Source organism: Equus caballus, chromosome 14, assembly GCF_041296265.1.
Source record: "Equus caballus isolate H_3958 breed thoroughbred chromosome 14, TB-T2T, whole genome shotgun sequence".
In the NCBI taxonomy this organism is placed as follows: Eukaryota; Metazoa; Chordata; class Mammalia; order Perissodactyla; family Equidae; genus Equus; species Equus caballus.
Genome location: NC_091697.1, coordinates 103,296,423 through 103,315,270, shown reverse-complemented (window position 1 = coordinate 103,315,270; position 18,848 = coordinate 103,296,423). Strand labels below are relative to the sequence as shown.

The window sequence follows — 18,848 nt, the reverse complement described above, 5'->3', positions numbered from 1 at the left end:
TATAGATCACGATAGCACAATGACCTTTATCACAGCGCCTGTCCACGGCCCTGCAAGGATTGGGTATCGTATCACGAGCTTCTCAACTTCGTATTCCCCGGGCCTAGCACCGTGCCTGGCGCACCCTCAGTGGGAGCTGGATGAGCCTTTGTCTAGTCAATGGATGAGGAGTGGGTTCCACGCTGTGTGCACGTTATAGATCGGGCAGCCTACTGCTCCTCTTTTGTTTTGTCTACAGGCCCAGCTATTTCCTCACCTGGGAGTTTGCTGGCTTCTCTATTTATAAACAGTGTTATCTTTCTTTTTCAGTGTAGCCTTCCCTCTAACAGAAACACGCAGCTTTTGCTCTGAATCATAATTTCCCCACCACTCCTGGGACGTCCACATCTCTGTCTTTGGTGGAAGTGGATGTGAAAGGTGGAAATTCAGAAGAGAAGAGTCCCTAACTGGAATTAACCCAAAAGCTAAACTGTGTTCTGCCAAGGGTCTGGAGGGCGGGGCAGGGATCGGAGCCAAGGCCACAGTGCTGGGCAGCCCATGAGGCAGTGCAAAGTCTCCGGTAGGTAGGCCACAGACATCCTAGGTTAGCTTATGATGTCTATGATTCTAGGTCTTTCCAAAGGAGGCCACCCCTCAGAGTTCTTAGAGAAGTACTTTACGTCTCCGCGGGGCTATCTGATCCAGAAGGGAGGCTGTGGGGCTGGCAGCTATATCGCCCAGGGAGGAGGGAGGAAGATGCCAGCACGAGCTGCGCTCCTCTCCCTGGGGATCCTGCCCCACTGTGGGTGCTGTCAGCGGCCTGCCTGGAGGTCTATACTCGGGAAGTCAGAGCTGTAAATGCTGGTTCCAGGGGTCCCTGCTCTGCAGGAGGAAAAGCTCTCCAAAGCGAGCGTTTGGAGCGGGGAAAGACACTGACAAATTATTTCCCTCGATTTTGTCTTGTGTCCACTTTACCTCCGGGACTCAGGATAACTCATCAGAAAATTATTTGCCTTTAAAAGGAGCAGAAGAGATGTCAAGTGCTGTCTTTCTCCCTGAGATAACCTGACAAATGGCAATTTTCTGCAGTGTCAAACTCTCCAGCTCGGCCCCATTCCTTTGCCCAGCGCGGCTGGCCCCGGCCCACGAGCAGGAGTCCAGCTCCTGTTCTGGCAGGCAGACCCCGCCGTGGTCCTGGCTTCTACAGGTACCTGCGCCTGGGGCCCAGAGGGCCCTCTTTTTCCCTTTGTTCCTGCAGCCCCGATGGCGGCGGCTGCCTGCCTCTGCTATTCTCCGGTAGCTTCAGCATCTCCCGTTTGACCCTCAGCTCTTCCATCACGTCCGAAATGAAGTCCCTGCATTAAATTCTCTTGAGAATTTCTTTTAACGTCTCTTCGACACTGGTTTCTGTTTCCTGGTGGGCCCGACCGACAGAAGCATTTGCTGCGTGTGAGGCTCTACGGGAGGCGACGGGACGCATCATCATCCGAGGCCGGGCTGCTCAGGTGGAGTGCAGTGCCCGAGTTCGCATGGAGTGGGGCTCCGAACCCGGGCAGTACAGGCTGCTTAACCACCCTGCTGACAGTCCGCGTCCCACTTACACAACTTTGGGGTGCGCTCTAAGCGCGGGGATCCCGGCGCTTTGCTGTTTCCTCTCCCTGGAATATTTTGGGTCTCGATTTAAATCTCACTTTCCTGAGGAAGGCTCTCTGTCACCCGGCGTGGACGCTGAGCGCCCCCGTCGCTGGTTCCTCAGGGCCCTGGGGCTCCCCGCTCTGTTTCCCGGGCTGGGGTGGATCTGAGTCTGCTCTTCGTCTTTCCCGTTCCGTGGAAGCCGCCTGAGGGCAGGGGCTGTGTCTCTTCCTGTCGGCCATTCTGTTCCCACCGCCTTGCGCAACACACATGGGACGAATAAACGAATGAATCACCCTTAGACGCGGGGCCCTCTGCCCTTCCAGGACCTGTGATGCTGCACGTTGCCTGGTCACAAAGCCCTGCCTAGCTGCCCAGAGCCTCCACGCACTAAATGACCGTCTGTCCGATGTAACCTTCCACCGAGACTCCTCAGGCCTGCAAGCCCCCCACCCCACTCAGGCCAGTGGCTCTGCCGCCTCCCTCTACCCCCGGAGATGCGACCCCCTGAGATGCGCAGCCCCAGGAAGCTCCGTCGGAACGGCTCACCTTCCCACTCCATCCCACCATCCCCCTGAGGCTGACCGTCCCCCTGTGCCTGAAGTGTCCCAGATCATTCTCCTTGTCTTTCACTCTTACCATCTACGTCTCTTAGTTGTTATTTTCAGCGTCTGAATACCACCCCCCATCTACCCACCCGGGTTGCCGAGGCAGAGGCTTGCCCGACTGAAGCTGGGAACTGTCAAATGCCGCTTCCCCTCCTCGCCTGCCAAAGGGAGGGCGTGAGCCGTGGCCTTGGCTCCGCCCATCACAAACGCTCACCCTAGACTTGGAAGCGGGGGCTGGGGCTGCTGAGCGAGGAGGGGGAGGCCCGCTCTCTCTGGTGCTGGTGGTGGTGGCAGCCAGACTGAGCTCCCAGGACAGCCATGGCACAGAGGCACCTGGCTGCGTCCAGTGTCCGGGGGCAGCCGTGTAGACAGCTTTAGTAACGGCTGTGGTGTCCCTACAGGAACGTTCTGCAGCGTGATTTGGGGATTGCTCTGGCTGCAAACCCTGAGCCTGGTCTCCAGGCCTCCCAGTGACTTGGTGAGCTTCCCAAATTCTCTTTTTTTTTTAAAACAGCTTTATGAAGTACAATCGCCATACAGTAAACAGCACATATTTAAGTGTAAAATTCTATAATGTTGCCATGTCTATAAACCTGTGAACGCATGACCACGATCAGGATGGTGAGTTTATACATCACCCCCAAAGTTCCCTCATGCCCCGGGCCATCACAAATGCTGCTTCAGCCGCTGGAGGGTTCTGAGGGGGAAGAGATGAAGGCAGCCCTTTTGAGCTGGTCTTCAAGGAGCCGCCAGATAGTTCAAAAGAAATCATTAAAATTCTGTGTGAACGGAGTCGGTCTGTTCCCTCTGGCGCTGGTACCAGTACCAGGAATGTGGGCTGTTATTTTCCAGCTACTAATGAGCTGGGGAGCAGAGGATGGGACTGAGGGGAATCAAAATGCCGCAAAGGTCACTGTTCTCAGACAGACGCAGCCAGTTTTTTCTTGGCTGCTGCAAAGTTTTGGATAATTTCCAGACTTTCAAAAAAAGTAAATTCTGACAGTGTTTACCAGTTTTTTCATTGTTCTTATGGAGGAGTGACTTTTGGAGTTCCTTACTCTGCCATTTTGCTGATGTCACTCCCCAATATCTTTTTTAAAAACTCCTTTTCCCCCTATATTTTTTCAGCCATAATTGGGTATTATTGCTGGCAACTGAAAACTCGGTTTGACTCATGACTGTCGTTGGAACCAGCAGGCTGGCCCTTAATGGTTCACAAGTCGTGCATGCTCTGTCCGGACCAGCACCTTGGAAGACCGGCTCTTTGTTTGTGGGATATTTGCTAGTTGTTAACCTAGCTTTCACTTGCCTCTTCTGCCAGCAGCTCCTGTTTACTTTGGGGAACCCAGCTCTGGCTTTCCTAACCGTAAGATTTATTTGGTCCTTGCTCAGCTGGATTCAGGGGTGCTCTTTGAAGGCTTAGCTCTCAGTGTATCTCACCCTTTTATCCACAGTGACTGGCTCAGGAACCAGCAGTAACCTCAGCCCAGGCTAACCAGTATGTGGCATCACTCCAGCCACGGGAGTAGGTCTAAGTGTGGACATGGGGTCCAAAGGTCTCATCGTGGTGAACCTCAGGAATTTTCCTAGTGCTACAAGGACACAGACTTGTCCATCTCTTCTGGGCGTGATGGGGTGCCAAATAGTGCATATTTGTGGCAGTTGACATCTTTGGTGACAACATGCACAATCCAAGAGAAAATGTTTGTAATAAATAAAGCTTAAGGACAAGCCAACCTTGTTCTTTAGAGCTGGATAAAGTAGGACGTATCAGTCAAGATAAGCTAGGTTGTGCTTCAGTAACAAACAACTCCAAAAATCTCAGGAGCTTTGAACAACAAGAGTTTATTTCTCACTCATGTTGTGTGTCCATCACTCTGCTGTGTGCTGTAGCATGTAGCTCTAGGGGCCCATGCTGATGGAGCAGGCTCCTTGTGGGACATCGCCAGTCATCACCCAGGGGGATGAGAGATCATGGTGAACTACGTGCTAGTTCTTAAAGCTTCTGTCCGGAGGTGACTCCTGTTATCTCTGCCCATATTTCATTGGCCAAAGTAACTCATATGGCCACACCTGACTTCAAGAAGATGGGGGTGTACAATTCTCCTGCAGGAAGGGACACCAAATATGCATTAATAGTGATTTAAATTTAAAAAATAAAAGTTTTAATTTTACTTTCATTTATTCCTTCTTCAATGCTCTTCCTTTCTTTACGTAGATCTGAGTTTGTAACCTTCATTATCTTCCTTCTCTCTAAAGAACTTCTTTTAACATTTCTTGCAAGGCAGGTCTACTGGCAATAAATTCTCTCAATTCTTGTTTGTCTGAGAAAGTCTTTACTTTTACCTCACTTTTGAAGGATAATTTCATAGCATACAGAATTCTACTTTGGTGTTTTTTTGTCTCTCTCAACACTTTAAATATTTCACTCCATTCTCTTCTTTCTTGCATGGCTTCTGCGGAGAAATCAGTTGGAATTCTTATCTTTGTTCCTCAAAGAGGTAAGATGCTCTTTTCCTCTGGCTTCTTTCAGGATTTTTTATTTATCTTTGATTTTCTGTAGTTTGAAAATGATACGCTTGGGTGTAGGTTTTTGGCATTTATTTTGCTTGGTAGTCTCTCAGCTTCCTGGATCTGTGTTTGGTGTCTGACATTAATTTGGGGAAATTCTTAGTCATTGTTTCTAATATTTCTTCTGTTCTTTCTCTCTTTCTTCTCCTTCTGGTAGTTCCATTATGCATGTTACACCTTTCGTAGTTGTCCCACAGTCCTTGGATATTCTGTTCTGTTTTACGGTCATGCACTACATAATGATGTTTCAGTCAACAAGGTATATGATGGTGGTCCCATAAGATTAGCACCACATAGCCTAGGTGTGCAGTAGGCTGTGCCATCTAGGATTGTGTAAGTACACTCTATGATGTTTGCACAACAACAAAATCACCTAACAATGCATCTCTCAGAACTTATCTCCATTGTTAAGCAATGCATAACTGTATTCAATATTTGTTCTCTTTGCTTTTCAGTTTTGGAGGTTTCTGTTGAGATGTTGTCAGGCTCAGAGATTCTTTCCTCAGCCACATCCAGTCTACTAATAAACCTCAAAGGCATTCTTCACTTCTGTCACAGAGTTTTGATTTCCAGCATTTCTTTCTGGTTTTTCCTTAGGATTTCCATCTCTCCGCTTCCATTGCCAGCCTGTTCTTGCGTGCTGTCTCCTTTATCTGTTAGAACCCTTAGCATATTAATCATGGTTGTTCTAAATTTCAGGTCTGATCATTCCAACATTTCTGCCATGTGTGGTTCTGATGCTTGCTCTGCCTCTTCAAATTTTGTTTTTTGCCTTTTGGTATGCCATGTAATTTTTCTTGCTAGCTGGACAGGACGTACCTGGTAAAAGGAACTGCTGTACATAGCTTTCAGTAATGTGGTGGGATGGGGGAGGGGAAGCATTCTGTAGTCCTGGGATTAGGTCTCAGTCTCCTAGTGAGCCTGCGCCTCTGGACCGGGAGCTCAAATGTTTCTCAGGGTTTTTTCTCGCCCCTTAGGTGGGATAGGAGGCTGGAGCTGATGAGTTGGGTTTTTCTCTTCCAGGTCAGTTAGGCTCTGATAATACTCCAGCAACTTAGGCTCTGGCTAACCAGTTTCTCTTGAGGGCCAACCTTGTTAAGAACGGAGTGTTTTGGAGTATTTCAAGTGGTTCCTTTCTCTTCCTCCTGCCAGGAGCACAGAGAATGTTTCTCCAATATTTACTGTGAGAACCTGCTTGAGCTCCTGGGGTTAAAACTCACAAAATTGTGGGGGCCCCCTCATGACTGAGTCCCCCTGGAGTTTTCAACTCTCAGAGTTGTCCACACTGAGCCTCCAGCAATTTGTCAATCACAGTTCCACTTTTCCTAAGCTGACAGTGGTTCCCAGGGCATTTTCTTCTGTGTCTCTGCTTTGGTAAGCCGTGACAACTTGTATTCGCCTGTCTCTCCAGGCTCAGGGCCACAGAGTACCCTGTTACCTCCCGTCTCTTACAGAGCCTGGAGTTGTTGATTTTTCAGTCTGTTCAGCTTTTTACTTGTTGCGAGGATGAAGTGGCGACTTCCAAGCTCCTTACGTGCAGAACTGGAAACTGGAAGTCTCCCCATCTTTTTTTATATATTAAAAACATAAACTTCGACTAAAATCATTGACCTCCTATCCCAGTTTGATGTTTGTCATGTAATTCAGTTTTATTTTGAAAAACAGACATATTAATGTTTTGTTTAGCAAAGTCTATTAATCTTCTTTGTATGCTTAGACACTCACTTTCCACTCAGAGATTAAATATTAACTAAAATACTTTTGGTTTTTCCTGCTTTTGGTTTTTACATTTAACTCTCTACTATTCTAGCAGCCTATCTTGGTTTCACTTTTGCTTCCTACGACTCAGTCTCCACAGAGCAACCAGGTCTTTAAACAATGCTGATTAAATCATGTCACTCCCTGGCTTAAAATCTTTGTGGACTCGGGGCTGGCCCCGTGGCCGAGTGGTTAAGTTCGCGCGCTCCGCTGCAGGCAGCCCAGTGTTTCGTTGGTTCGAATCCTGGGCGCGGACATGGCACTGCCCATCAGACCACGCTGAGGCAGCGTCCCACATGCCACAACTAGAAGAACCCACAACGAAGAATATACAACTATGTACGGGGGGCTTTGGGGAGAAAAAGGAAATAATAAAATCTTTAAAAAAAAAAAAAAAAAACTTTGTGGACTCGAATTAGAATAAAACCTTGATTTCTCTCCTTGGCTGACAAAGCCCTACAAATTCTTCCAGTACTTTCCCCATCACTCACTTGGCTTCTGCCCCACTTGTTCTTTTCTCAGAATTCACCTGGCACCGTCTTGTCTTGGGCTTCACACTAGCTGTTCTTTCCACTTGGAATGCACTTCTCTGGGTCGAGTTTCCGATTCAGAGCTCAGCTTAAATGTCACCACTTCAGGAAGCCCTTCCCTGATCACCTAGTCGTTCTCTGTTACATCACTTTATATTAATTGTATGCACAGAGCATATTATACTGCTATTTTCTTCTTTATTTATTGTCAATCTCCGTGAGCCGTAAGCTCCTTGAGAGCACAGACCTTTGTCTGTCTTGCCGACCATCGCATTCCAGCTCCAGAAGAGTGCTTGGCTGAGAGCAGAGGCTCAAGAAATACTTGTTGCATAAATTTAATTCTTTAATCTATTTAAACCTTATTTTGTGGTGTGGGATGAGATCCAAATCTATTTTTATTTCTCAGGAGGTAACAGACTTTCCTAATTCCGTTGATTTGTTATCCACCCTTTTACCACTAACTTGGGGTGCTGCCTCTGTCAGGTGCTTGTGTACTGATACACACTTCGGGCTGGTTTGGGTTCTCGAGTCCATCCCGCTGCCTGGCAGTTTAACCTCACGCTGGTTTCCCCGCTTCAAGTGCAGCAGTTTTGGGTTTCAGCATCCCACGGCCCTCCTACATTCATCTCCCCTCCCCCTTACCAATCCTCCATTTTCAAGATTCCCTTGGATAGTCTTACCATTTATTTTTCTCCACCTCTATAATTCCGATAATTGTGGCATACATTAAATACTAATTCGTGGAGAGTTGCCATCTTTAAAATATTCTCACCAACAGTGTGTTAGATTTCCTATTTCCCTATGTTTCACTGCATAGTATCAATTTAAAATTCTTTGTTAACCTATTAGTTTCACCAATGTTTTCTTCTAGTTTTTTCCCCCTTTTTATAGTGAGATTTTTGACTCAGTTGACATTTATTTTGGGGTGAGAGGTCAAATAGCGATCCAGCTTTATTCTTCCCCCCAATGGTTAGCGAGTTATCCCAATATGATTTATTGAATGATCCATCTCTCCCCCAGGGGTCTGAAATACCCTTCCCTTTTTCATGGACTAAATTCCCATATACGTATTCGGGCCTGCTTCTGGCCTCTGTTCTCTGTGATCTTCTATTCTTTTACCACACGTTTAATTACTGTACCTTGACGACGTTTTAATAGTGAGCAGAGCTAGTTTCCTCCATCACTTCTTTTTCATAGCCCCTCCCAACTATTCTTGCCTGTATAAATTTTTTTTAATTGGATTTTAGAATCATTTCCTAAAATTCCCCTCCTCTCCTCAAACCCCATTGTATTTTCTTTCATTGAATTTACAGATTGACATGGAGAGACACCATATTGACAATGTTAACTTTCTGCATGTAGCATCAACCATCTTTTAAAATGTTGTCTCCTCAGACTCTCAGTAGGCATTTATTCTGCCAATATATTTGGTTTTTGCTGGCATATAGAAAAGCTTTTGCTTTTCTATGTATTAGTTTTTTAGGACTGCTGTAATAATGTGCCACAAACTGGGTGGCCTAAGAGAAATGTATTGTCTCTCAGTTCTGGAGGCTGGAAGTCTGAGGTCAGGTGTCAGCAGAGCCGGGCTCTCTCAAGGGATCGAAGGCAGGATCTGCCCGCCTTTCTCGCAGCTTCTGGTGTCCCCTGGACATTCCTTAGCTTGCAGCTGCTTGACTCAATCTCTGCCCGCTGTCACATGGCCTTCTCCCTGTGTCTCCAGTTGTCTTATCAGGACGTCAGTCACATTATTAGATTAAGGGCCCACCCTACTCTGGTATGACCTCATCTCAACTAAGGATGTCTGCAAGGACCCTATTTCCAAATAAGGTACTGGGGGTTAGGATTTCAACATAGCTTTTTTGGGGGGCATAATTCAACCCCTAACAATTCTATATATTTTTCAGTTACCTACTTTAATTTCCTCATTGCTTCTAATTATTTTACAGATGACTCTCGTTTTCTACTGGTACATATCTTATCAACTGCATATAATGAAGATGATACCTCTTTTCCAATATTTACTTCTCATTTCATCCTTTTATCTACCTCATTGGCTAGTACTTCACATGAAGCCAACAAATATTCATCTTTAAAAATTTTGCTTCATTGTTCTTTAAATTTGAATTTGATTACTACTAAAGTGAAACATTAAAAAAAACTATCCATTTGCATTTCTTTTGTGAACTATGTGTTTCTATCCTTTGTCTATTTTTTAATACTGGGAATTTTTCTCTTATTAGTTTGAAAGGCCTCTTTGTGCATTAAACATATTAACGTCTTGTGACATATAGTTCTCCCAAGACTTTGAAAGCACCTTATCAACCATCCAGCAGTCAATAGAAGGCACAAAGCAAATAGAAGGTGCAGACGTACTAGAACGTAATTAACTACACTTTCTGTGCGACAGTCTAACACACGAACACATACCTCTCCTAAGGGCAATGAGTGGAGCGCAGTGTAGATTTTTATGAAGCACTCTTGAAAATCTCAAGTACACTAATACTTATAACTTGTTTCATAGTGCACCATTTCTAAACCACTCAATGTCTTTTCAGCTAAAGCACTCAAAAGGGTCTCAAGCACTAAATGATCTGATGACCCTGTAATGCCAATGCTTCACAGCTCTTGCTCACACCCATGTCAGGCGTACTCTGAGATTTAAAGGCCTTAACTTACCATCAAAGAAAGGATTCATCTGTCCTTTTTGTCTAAACGACCAAATAATAAGATTTAAATGATAACCAGCTGTAGGATATGTCCTTATTAAATTTGATAGAATTTTTAAAAAGCCAAGTCATGTAATGAAGTTTGCAAAGTAATTTAGATTAACCAGGTTTGGCTGCTCAATTTGGAAGGGATCAGTGGGCAGGTAGAGACATAAGATAATTTTTAAGTATTAGGCTCTGAATGGTCTTCACCAGAAAATAGAGAAATGTTAAATGAACATTACAATGTTTTCACCAGCTTTCATTACTCACAAAATAAACGTGTTTATTTTAGCAGTGTGCTTTTTTTTCCCTCCCCACAAGTTCCATGACTTACCCACATGGTACAAAATAGGGTAAATGAGGGACAACTTCATGCAAAGTGTAAATGTCCCCAAAGCCCGGCCAGAGAGCTCCTGTGCTCAACTCTGGGTGAGGACTCTGACTTACCAGGACTGAATCCCCATTAGCCAAGAATGTCCAAGTGAAAAGGCTACAACTTGGGAATGCTCTCAAGGGCCCTAAAACCAGCCTGGATTTGCTCACTTTACTCATTCCACACATGATGTCTCTATTTCTTCATCCTATGCACATTCTTATTTAGAAATGATGTGCTCTTTGCTGTACAGAATATATAAAAGTTAGGTTTACCACTTGATGCTGTCGCTTGTCTTTGTTTGGCCTCTACTCTATGGGAGCCAGTGATTAGTCTGTGCAAGGTCTAACAAATGTAAATGATCACTTGTGCCCATGATGCCCCATACCCTGAGACAACTGCTCAGGGACCTAAGAAGCTGATACATATACACACACATATAGAAAGAGAGGAAGAAAGAGAATTTTTCTAAGTAGAATCATTTTGTATTATTGTATCAGGGTAATGTTGTTCACAATCCAATAGCAGGTGGTCATGATCACTACCCAAAAAGTGAAGAACAGGAAACATCTGAGGAATTGTCCATATTAAGCATACTTACTGTTTCACGTCTCTATAGACCCCATATGTGTGTACTGGGTCACAAAGGAAAATGTGTTTCTCATTGCGTTTGTGGTCACAACAGTTTGAAAAGCCCCATATTAATGTGTGATGTGACGGAATCCTCACAGCATTCTCTCTCTCACTCCAGAGATTAGAGATGTTTGTGCTTTTCACTCATTCTACATGTTTACTGAGCAACTGCTATATGTCGATTGGGGTCAGGTGTTGGCAGGCAGAAAAAGGCCACATTACTTTCAGGAATTCCTACCTGTTACACAGATGTAAGAGTCTAAATGAAAGCTTAACAACAAGTTAATGTTGAATTGTTTACAGCTGTTCCTAATGGGGGCCAGCCCCAGTGGCCTAGCAGTTAAGTTCAGTGCACTGTGCTTTGGACGCCCAGGTTTGATCCCCAGGTGTGGACCTACACTGCTCTGTTAGTGGCCATGCTGTGCTGGCATCCCACATACTAAAAAATAGAGGAAGACTGGCATAGATGTTAGCTCAGGGCATGTCTTTCTCAGCAAAAAAAAAATAACCTGTTCCTAATGTGCCTCTTGATGGCCATGAAAACAAGTCGAAGGTGTCAAAAATTCCCAGGAATAAGCCTTCAGAGAATGTTAAGCAGCTGGCTTCTTCTCATCAATACCTGGAGAGAGATCCAGCAAGAAATCTATAGTTGAGATAGGAATTCTCTATTCATCTACCTTATTGTTGATTTCTCCTTTCCTAGGCTCTTTGGCATGAAAATTTTTTCAGCAACCAAGATTTGGATCCTGGCTGCAAAAGTTCCCCTTCAATACATCCTTGCTTTTTTTTTTTTGATGTTATGTTCTCTTCAAGCTTTAATTGGTCAGGAAACCATTTGCTATGAGTATATATGATAGTTACGTATTTGGCCGAAAGTTTAAATGAGATATACATTCAAAAAAAGCAGTAAAATACTTTCTTTACACGATATCCTATTTGGAAAACTAAATATACCCCCCTTACCCCCTCAAAAATGAAGCCAACCTGTTCTGGTGCTTAATATCAACCACAAAATAATGTAGTTTCAATTCTCCTGGTAATCAATCTCTAATATTGAGCTTTAGCATAAAATTTTACAGTGTAACTCTGGTTTTCATTTCCTCACTCTTCCCCACTCCCAGCTTAAATACTTTTAAAACGGCAGGTAATACGTTTTAAGATGATGCCATTTCAATTCAGAAATGATTCTGATGTATGTTATTCTCTGATGAAGTGATCTTCTACATGTATAAATATTTTATTTTATAAATGATACATTCTGTGCTTTAAAACAACAGAGTAGCCTTTGAAAATAATATTAGAAAAGAATAGTATTATTTTTCTCTTCTCTGATCTTTTTTACAGATTCAGTAAATGTTACTGTTTCTAGTGATTATTTGCAACCACCAAAATCAGACTAACTACACTACAAGTATCTATCTTATAGCAGCACAAATTCAACTTTTCTTATTTTTTCAATTCTAAGTTTTAAAGATTAAATGCTATTATTACTATTTGGGTTCATTAGACCACTGCTCATGTTAGGCTGGCGATATAAAAGGCTTATATACATTTTCTAGAAATAGAAGAAAAAAATGAGTTGTCATTTCCCAGCATACCACCAGCAACAGCCATTATTCCTTTAAAATACAATTCAATTCTTTATTGTTTATGAGAATCTTATTTGAAGATCTAAACGGTTGGTGTTTTCTGTATGAATCTGTCTTTCTGGAAAAAGACTTAAGTGTTCCCCATCAGTTTACAGTAATGGAAATGTCAGACTTTCACTGCAAAGGGATAAATATGCGAGGACTTGTCCACAGAGAGGTTCTTTTCTTATCAGGGAGTTCTACCCTATTTAGAATAAACTGCTCAAAATTTGGATTTTTATCTTAAAAAAAAATGCATCCTATTTTTAACCAATCCATATGAAGCAAAATATCTAGACTTCAAATAGAGCCTGACAGGTTCTAATTCGCTGTCAAAAACGTCTATGAGTTAATGACAAAAGGTTAATTAAAAATATTTTGTAAAGTATGAAAGAAACAATTTTATTAGATGAACTCATTTATTTGACACCTTAAATTAGGAAAAGAAAAACGAATGCAACTGCATAAAAAGAATCACATTCTCATACTACTTGAACACACAGCAGTGGTCAAAAACAATGAATTGTGGAATGGACCTCGAAATTTAATGCAAAAAACACCCTGTACAGAAAAACTTCAGGCTTCTAACTTCACTGAATCCAGTACTAAACGTGCTTCCTTATATTCCTCAGCTTCTTCCAAGTCTTTTTCACTCTCCTGAAATGAAATATAATAAAAATTAGGTTTATCCTTCTCAAACTTCAGTACTTTATTTACTTAAATATTAAAAACTATCAAATGTAAACAGCTTAAAAATTTAAAGAAAAAGGATCCCAAGCCTCATCTAACTATAGTAAAATTCCATGGATTTTCCACAGTTCTGTTCTTTCTTTACAAGTAAGGGAGGAAATAACGGGTTTGGTTTTGTATTACTGTATATTCTCATATAGTTAGTGAAAAACATGGTCATGTAAAGCTACTGGCATTAAATAATTAAATAAAAATCTCAAAATATTAAAAAAATTTATTTTCATTTTGTCAACACATCACCATACAAAAAGGATTATTATTAATAATGAACTGGAAGTAAAAAAATCATGGTTTCCTAATGTGTTACAAATATGATAACCCTTCAACTACTCACAATGACACAGAAGACTACTGGTGTCACCCCGGAGTTAGGTACAATCTTTAATTAGAAAAGTGAACTATCTGCTTGTTAATGAGTATTACTTACCCTACTAACAGAAACAAAATACCAACATCTTTCGTTTTCTAATGTTTAAAGATTGAGTTTTTCCTTGATACTTTTAAACAGAAAACTTTTATTAATATATTGTAATGGTAACAGATAAGTGAAATAGTATCATCTAAGTTGTACACAGGAAATTTTGTTTGATTTTCAATAAATAAATAAAGCTAAGGTCAGGAATTCATGTTAGGTCAATAGAAGATGGAGATGTACAAACAGTTACAGAGCAGAGGAATAAAGTGTGTGTGCATTTAATATGAAAATTTAAGGCAAAAAGACCGAGAATTTGCTTAACTCAGACTATAGGCAAGAATTTCTTACACTTCTACATTACACCTAAATGTGTCTTTGTTTTCTCTCCGTAAATATAAATACTTTGAGGGTAGAGATATTGCTGAATACACCTTCACACACAAATATACCATCCGAAGACATTTTCTTCCCCCAAGCATTTCTATTACTTTCTTAGCTATTAGATTCATGAAAGAAAAAAGCATTTAAATTGTCAGGAAATACAAATGATGCTTCTGTCTCAGGTAGCATTTTAATAGAGTAATTAGTTCCTGCTTTGATCTATCTTTTATTTCAAAACCATAGCTTCATTTTGGCTGTTTAGGAGAGTTATCCTGCCTTTAAAAGGTTCCTATAGATAAATATGGAGTTCTGTGTCAAAATTAAAGTAAAATGTGAACATTTCTCTCTTTTCTTTTTTTCTATTAGGATTTAGTCCTAATATTATTTTGGTGGGAAAACAAATCTCATTCTCTTTCAAAGAATACACACAAATATCCTGAAAAGGTCTCACATTATTTTTGTTATACAGGAAACAACCACAAATCAGGAGATAGCTATGTAGTTAATAATATTAGCTTAAGGAATAGAAACATAAATGAGATTAGTAAAGGAAATGTTAGAATTCATCAAATTATTCAAAAAAAATTCAAATTATCATCAAACAGCAATAACAACTTGCTTATACATTGTATTATGCTTTTATCTCTATTAAAAAAGAAATAAGATGACTTTTAATTATTCTTAGAATCCTTTGTAAAAATGATTCTGCCACTGTATCACAAGGCATTTAGAATACCAAGTATGATAACAGTGTTATCCAGCTCCAAGTTAACATGAGAGGACTGTCTATATTACAGGGGTTTTTTCCTTCTAAATTGATTTAGGTTTGAACCTGAAAGAATCCTAGATTATTTTTATACAGGCCCAAATTCATTTGAAAATTTGGATATTTTAAAATTTCAAACAGTCTACTCACCTTCAAGGTGTCAAAAAAGATCTTTATGTATGAGAACCAAATAATTCAAGATATTACTGGACAATATTAGTACTGTGAATACCTACCATGGTAACTCAAATACATTTAATTAAGTTTAAATAAATAGAATAAACATGCTAGACACAGTACTTTTACTGGAGGGCATAACTTAACACACAATTTAAACTCCATTAATTATTTAAAAATATACTGCTACACAGAGTAAGTGAACAAAATACATCACCAACTAGTTTTCAGTGTGAAATATTTAAAATTTTGGTCTTCCATGTATTAGACTGAAAAATTTTGAAATGTAAGACAGGGAAGTATTCACTTACTATTAACTGCAGAAGATCGGCATAGGCAGCTTCCAGCCTGCGCTGGCAATCTGGGATCATCATCCGGGACTCCTGCAGGATCTCTGCCTGCAACAAGAACCTCTGTGAGACATGCAGAGATGGCAGAACAACTCAGCTCACACCTCTCTAAGTATCTAAAATGATTCAGAGGAATCACAAAAAAATTATGGTTATGGTAAATGGTTCAATATTTTAATTTAAACTGTCTTTATTGGAAGTTAGAAAGAATAACTATGGTACTGTAAAATATACAAAGTACAAGTTTTAGATCTAAACCTTTTTGGTAATCATTTTCTCATGCTAAGTGAAAATTAACTGGAAAAGCTTTTCATAGAGCATTTATTTAAAAAGGCTATTTAAAATAAACTATTTCTCCTGCTGTCACAAAGCACCTTTATCCAAAATGGGATCAGCTGGTTATATAAATATCTCCTGCATCTTTTGAGTAATAAAGAAAAACAGTGTTCAGATAATATCACAAGGAGATAATTACTGCATGAAGAAAGTTATTGAGTTATTGATCACATCGTGTGCACACTGCAGGAGGTTCTCACTGAAAGACAGAGGTAAAGAAAAATGAAAAGCAAGGACCAGCAGGTTCATATTTTTGATGCTTATCATGCATAAAAAGTTATTACTTATCCTTGTGCTTCATTTTAGGAGACAGATTATTCTCCCCATGCAGTTTGAGCCAAATTACCAACCTGGCACCCCTCTGAATCTGAACTTCTACTTCTGACTATTTCTCCTGGAGACAGACACTACAGAATTAAACACAGGAATATTTATTCTGGAGGATACTTCTGGACTTAAAATCCATCATTCAAGCTGGACTGTAACATATCAAATCATAAAAGAAGAAAAAAAATAAAATCAACGACTGGGAAACCTAATCACTAAGAGGGCAAATAAGTTCGTGTCAGATGTGGAACACAAATAAGTCTTTCTCCTAAGGTGCTAGAAAGCTGTATTTCCAGAAAGAGACACAGAGATCATTTAAACACATATTTCCAAAAAATAATGTTTGGCCAAATACTTTTGGTTAAATGGGCACAAAATCTGAAGTTTTACTAAGGATCTTTATTACCTAGTTCATACAAAATAAAAAGGAAAGACAATTTAATGATAACGACACTATATTTTAATAGAAACCAGTAAGTCCCAGTACGTCCCTCCTTTCCCCAACAGTTTTGTCCTAACTCACAATGTAAACAAAAATCAGAATTATAATATACAAGGATGCTCTCTATCTGCATCTATTTTCTCAGATGAAATCTACTGCTGAACTTGAATTCTTTTATTAATAAGGCACAGGTTGAAAATTTCGAACACAGTATCATACCTTTACCTCACAGCTAATCATACTATGCCTAGATATTTAATCACTGTAACTAAATTATTTTTGTGTATCTGGTTAGTTTGAATACATGTGAAATATCAGTGACAGGCAAATCTCGTTGGGTAAGCAATTCATGTTTCCTCCCCTATGAACTTCTCTTGAGAATAGCTTACAGGAGTTAAGCAAGGTAAAATGAATACAAAGAATTAGGTTAAATAAATGGTAGGCCAAAACACATACTTGTAAAAAATTTTTTGAATGCTTTAGTATTGTCACTGAAATGAACTTTACACAGTGCTGTCCAAAATAATTTGTATTCATTATTATTCTATCCACTATTACAGAGCAAAAATCCCCAATTAGTCTATCAAAATGGAACTTTAACTTAAGTAGGGCCAAGCTCAGCTTCTCCTATACACCAGCCCCAATTCACTCAATCAGCGTACCACGTATCTGCAGGATGCCAAGTTCAGGGAATACAAAGATGAAAAAGGAAAGGTCTCCATCCTCCAGTCCAGTATAGGAGCATCAACATGAACATAAACATTTGACACTGCTGCAAGAAGACCATGCCGTGGGGAGCCAAAGGCATACAGTACAGTGATGACTGTGATTTGAAATCCATAAACCATATCTCTATCCAGGCCATAAATCATAGACTTTACCTTGTAACAATGGGTTACAAGCGTCAGGAATAATTTAAAAAGGTAGTATATAAGATGTGATTATATAGGAAAGACACCTCTCAAAATACTTGAACTAAACTAAATGAGTATTATCTTTTGAAGTGTTCCCCTTGGGAGGGAGTCACTCAAATGAAAGGTGTCTCTGTTTAAAATATCTGAATAAACTGTCAGTTTATTCTAATGCTGACTATGACAAGACTCAGGTTAAGTCAGGATCTTGGCACAGATTGGGAGGTACAAGGAACCCTAGGGGAACACAAGAGGATGCAGTCCTACTCATGTCTTATTATTTTTAAAACAAGTGATGATTTTTTGGAGGAAGTTATTCAGGTAAAATAGAAGTTGGGAGAGGCTTAGAAAGGGTCAGATTATAACAATGAATAAACTACTGAACTAAAATCTGATCAATTTCCTTTATAATCAAAAGTATATAAATTAGAAAGAAAAGGCCCTAATTGGCAGATCTTCATTTTTTTAGAAAGAAGAGTTCTGTGCAATAACTTGCCCAATGTCAAGTTCTTTTGCTATTGCTCAATTGGGTTAAAGTTTCAGGCTTCTTTAATCATCCAGATCATTCACCCAGGGCTGGCTATACCTATAATAATCTACAGACACTCTAATACTGGATACTGGCTGCTTCTGGAACCAACGGTAACTGCATTAGTTTGCCAAACTGAGCTCTAGAGAAGTCCAGAGATTACTGGAACAATGGTTAAATCTTTCCTTTTACATGGTGGTAAAATGGTACCATGTTAACATGCCAAGAAATCCGTTTGACCAAAAAAAAAAAAAAATCACGACATACACATATATCAAATCATCAAGTTACACATCTTAAATATATACAATTTTAAATGTTAGCTATACACCTCAATCAAGCTGGGGAAAAAAAAGATATAAAGATACTAACTGAGAAACAGATGGAGAATGACAGAGTCAGTAGAGACCTAAGTGGAAATCTAATCCACTAGATGACCTCAATTTACAAATGACAAAGTTGAATCTCAGAGTGATGAGCTAGTTGACAGGGTCTGAATTAGTCTGTGACTCTGATTTTAACTTGAGCATATGAATTAGCGGTAGTGGTAGCCAGTCTCAAAGACGGCACCCAATGATCTGCACCTCCTGGTATTCCTGGCCCTTGCGCAGTCACCTCCTATACTGGATTTGGGTTGGCCCTGTGTGACCAATGGAATGTGGTAGAAGTGGCATTCTGAGACTTGAGACCTGAGTCTAGGTCTTAGGAAGCCTTGGAGGTTCCTCATGGGCCTGTTGGAATGCTCACTTTTGGAAAATTCTACCCTTAGGACCCAGGCACCTGCCATGAATAAAAAAAAAAAAGGAATGAAGAAAGGGAGGGGAAAGGAGAGGAGAGGGAGAGGAAGAAAGAAAGAAAGAAATTCATTTGACTTATGTGTTGTGGTTATTGCTGAATGGTTAAGGATGTAAGAAGAATTCCATGAGTCAAAGACCTAACATAACAATAATTACTTTAAATACAAATGGTCTAAATTCACCAGCAAAAAAACAGAGAATTACAGATGGGACCCAACTATTTATTGTCTACAAGAAACTCACTTCG

The 18,848-nt window shown here is 40.6% G+C and overlaps 1 protein-coding gene across 1 annotated transcript in view; it reads right to left on the bottom strand.

Annotated features, from left to right (window-relative positions):
* Positions 1-12,820: 12,820 nt before the first annotated feature.
* Positions 12,821-18,848, bottom strand: part of TBCA (tubulin folding cofactor A) — a 71,857-nt gene continuing 65,829 nt past the window's right edge. The window contains exons 3-4 of the mRNA XM_014730798.3: positions 15,221-15,307; positions 12,821-13,077 (exon numbers count right to left, since the gene is read on the bottom strand). Of these exons, the coding sequence (XP_014586284.2) occupies positions 12,997-13,077; positions 15,221-15,307 (168 nt within the window). The 3' untranslated portion in view covers positions 12,821-12,996. The remainder of the gene's footprint in view (positions 13,078-15,220; positions 15,308-18,848) is intronic.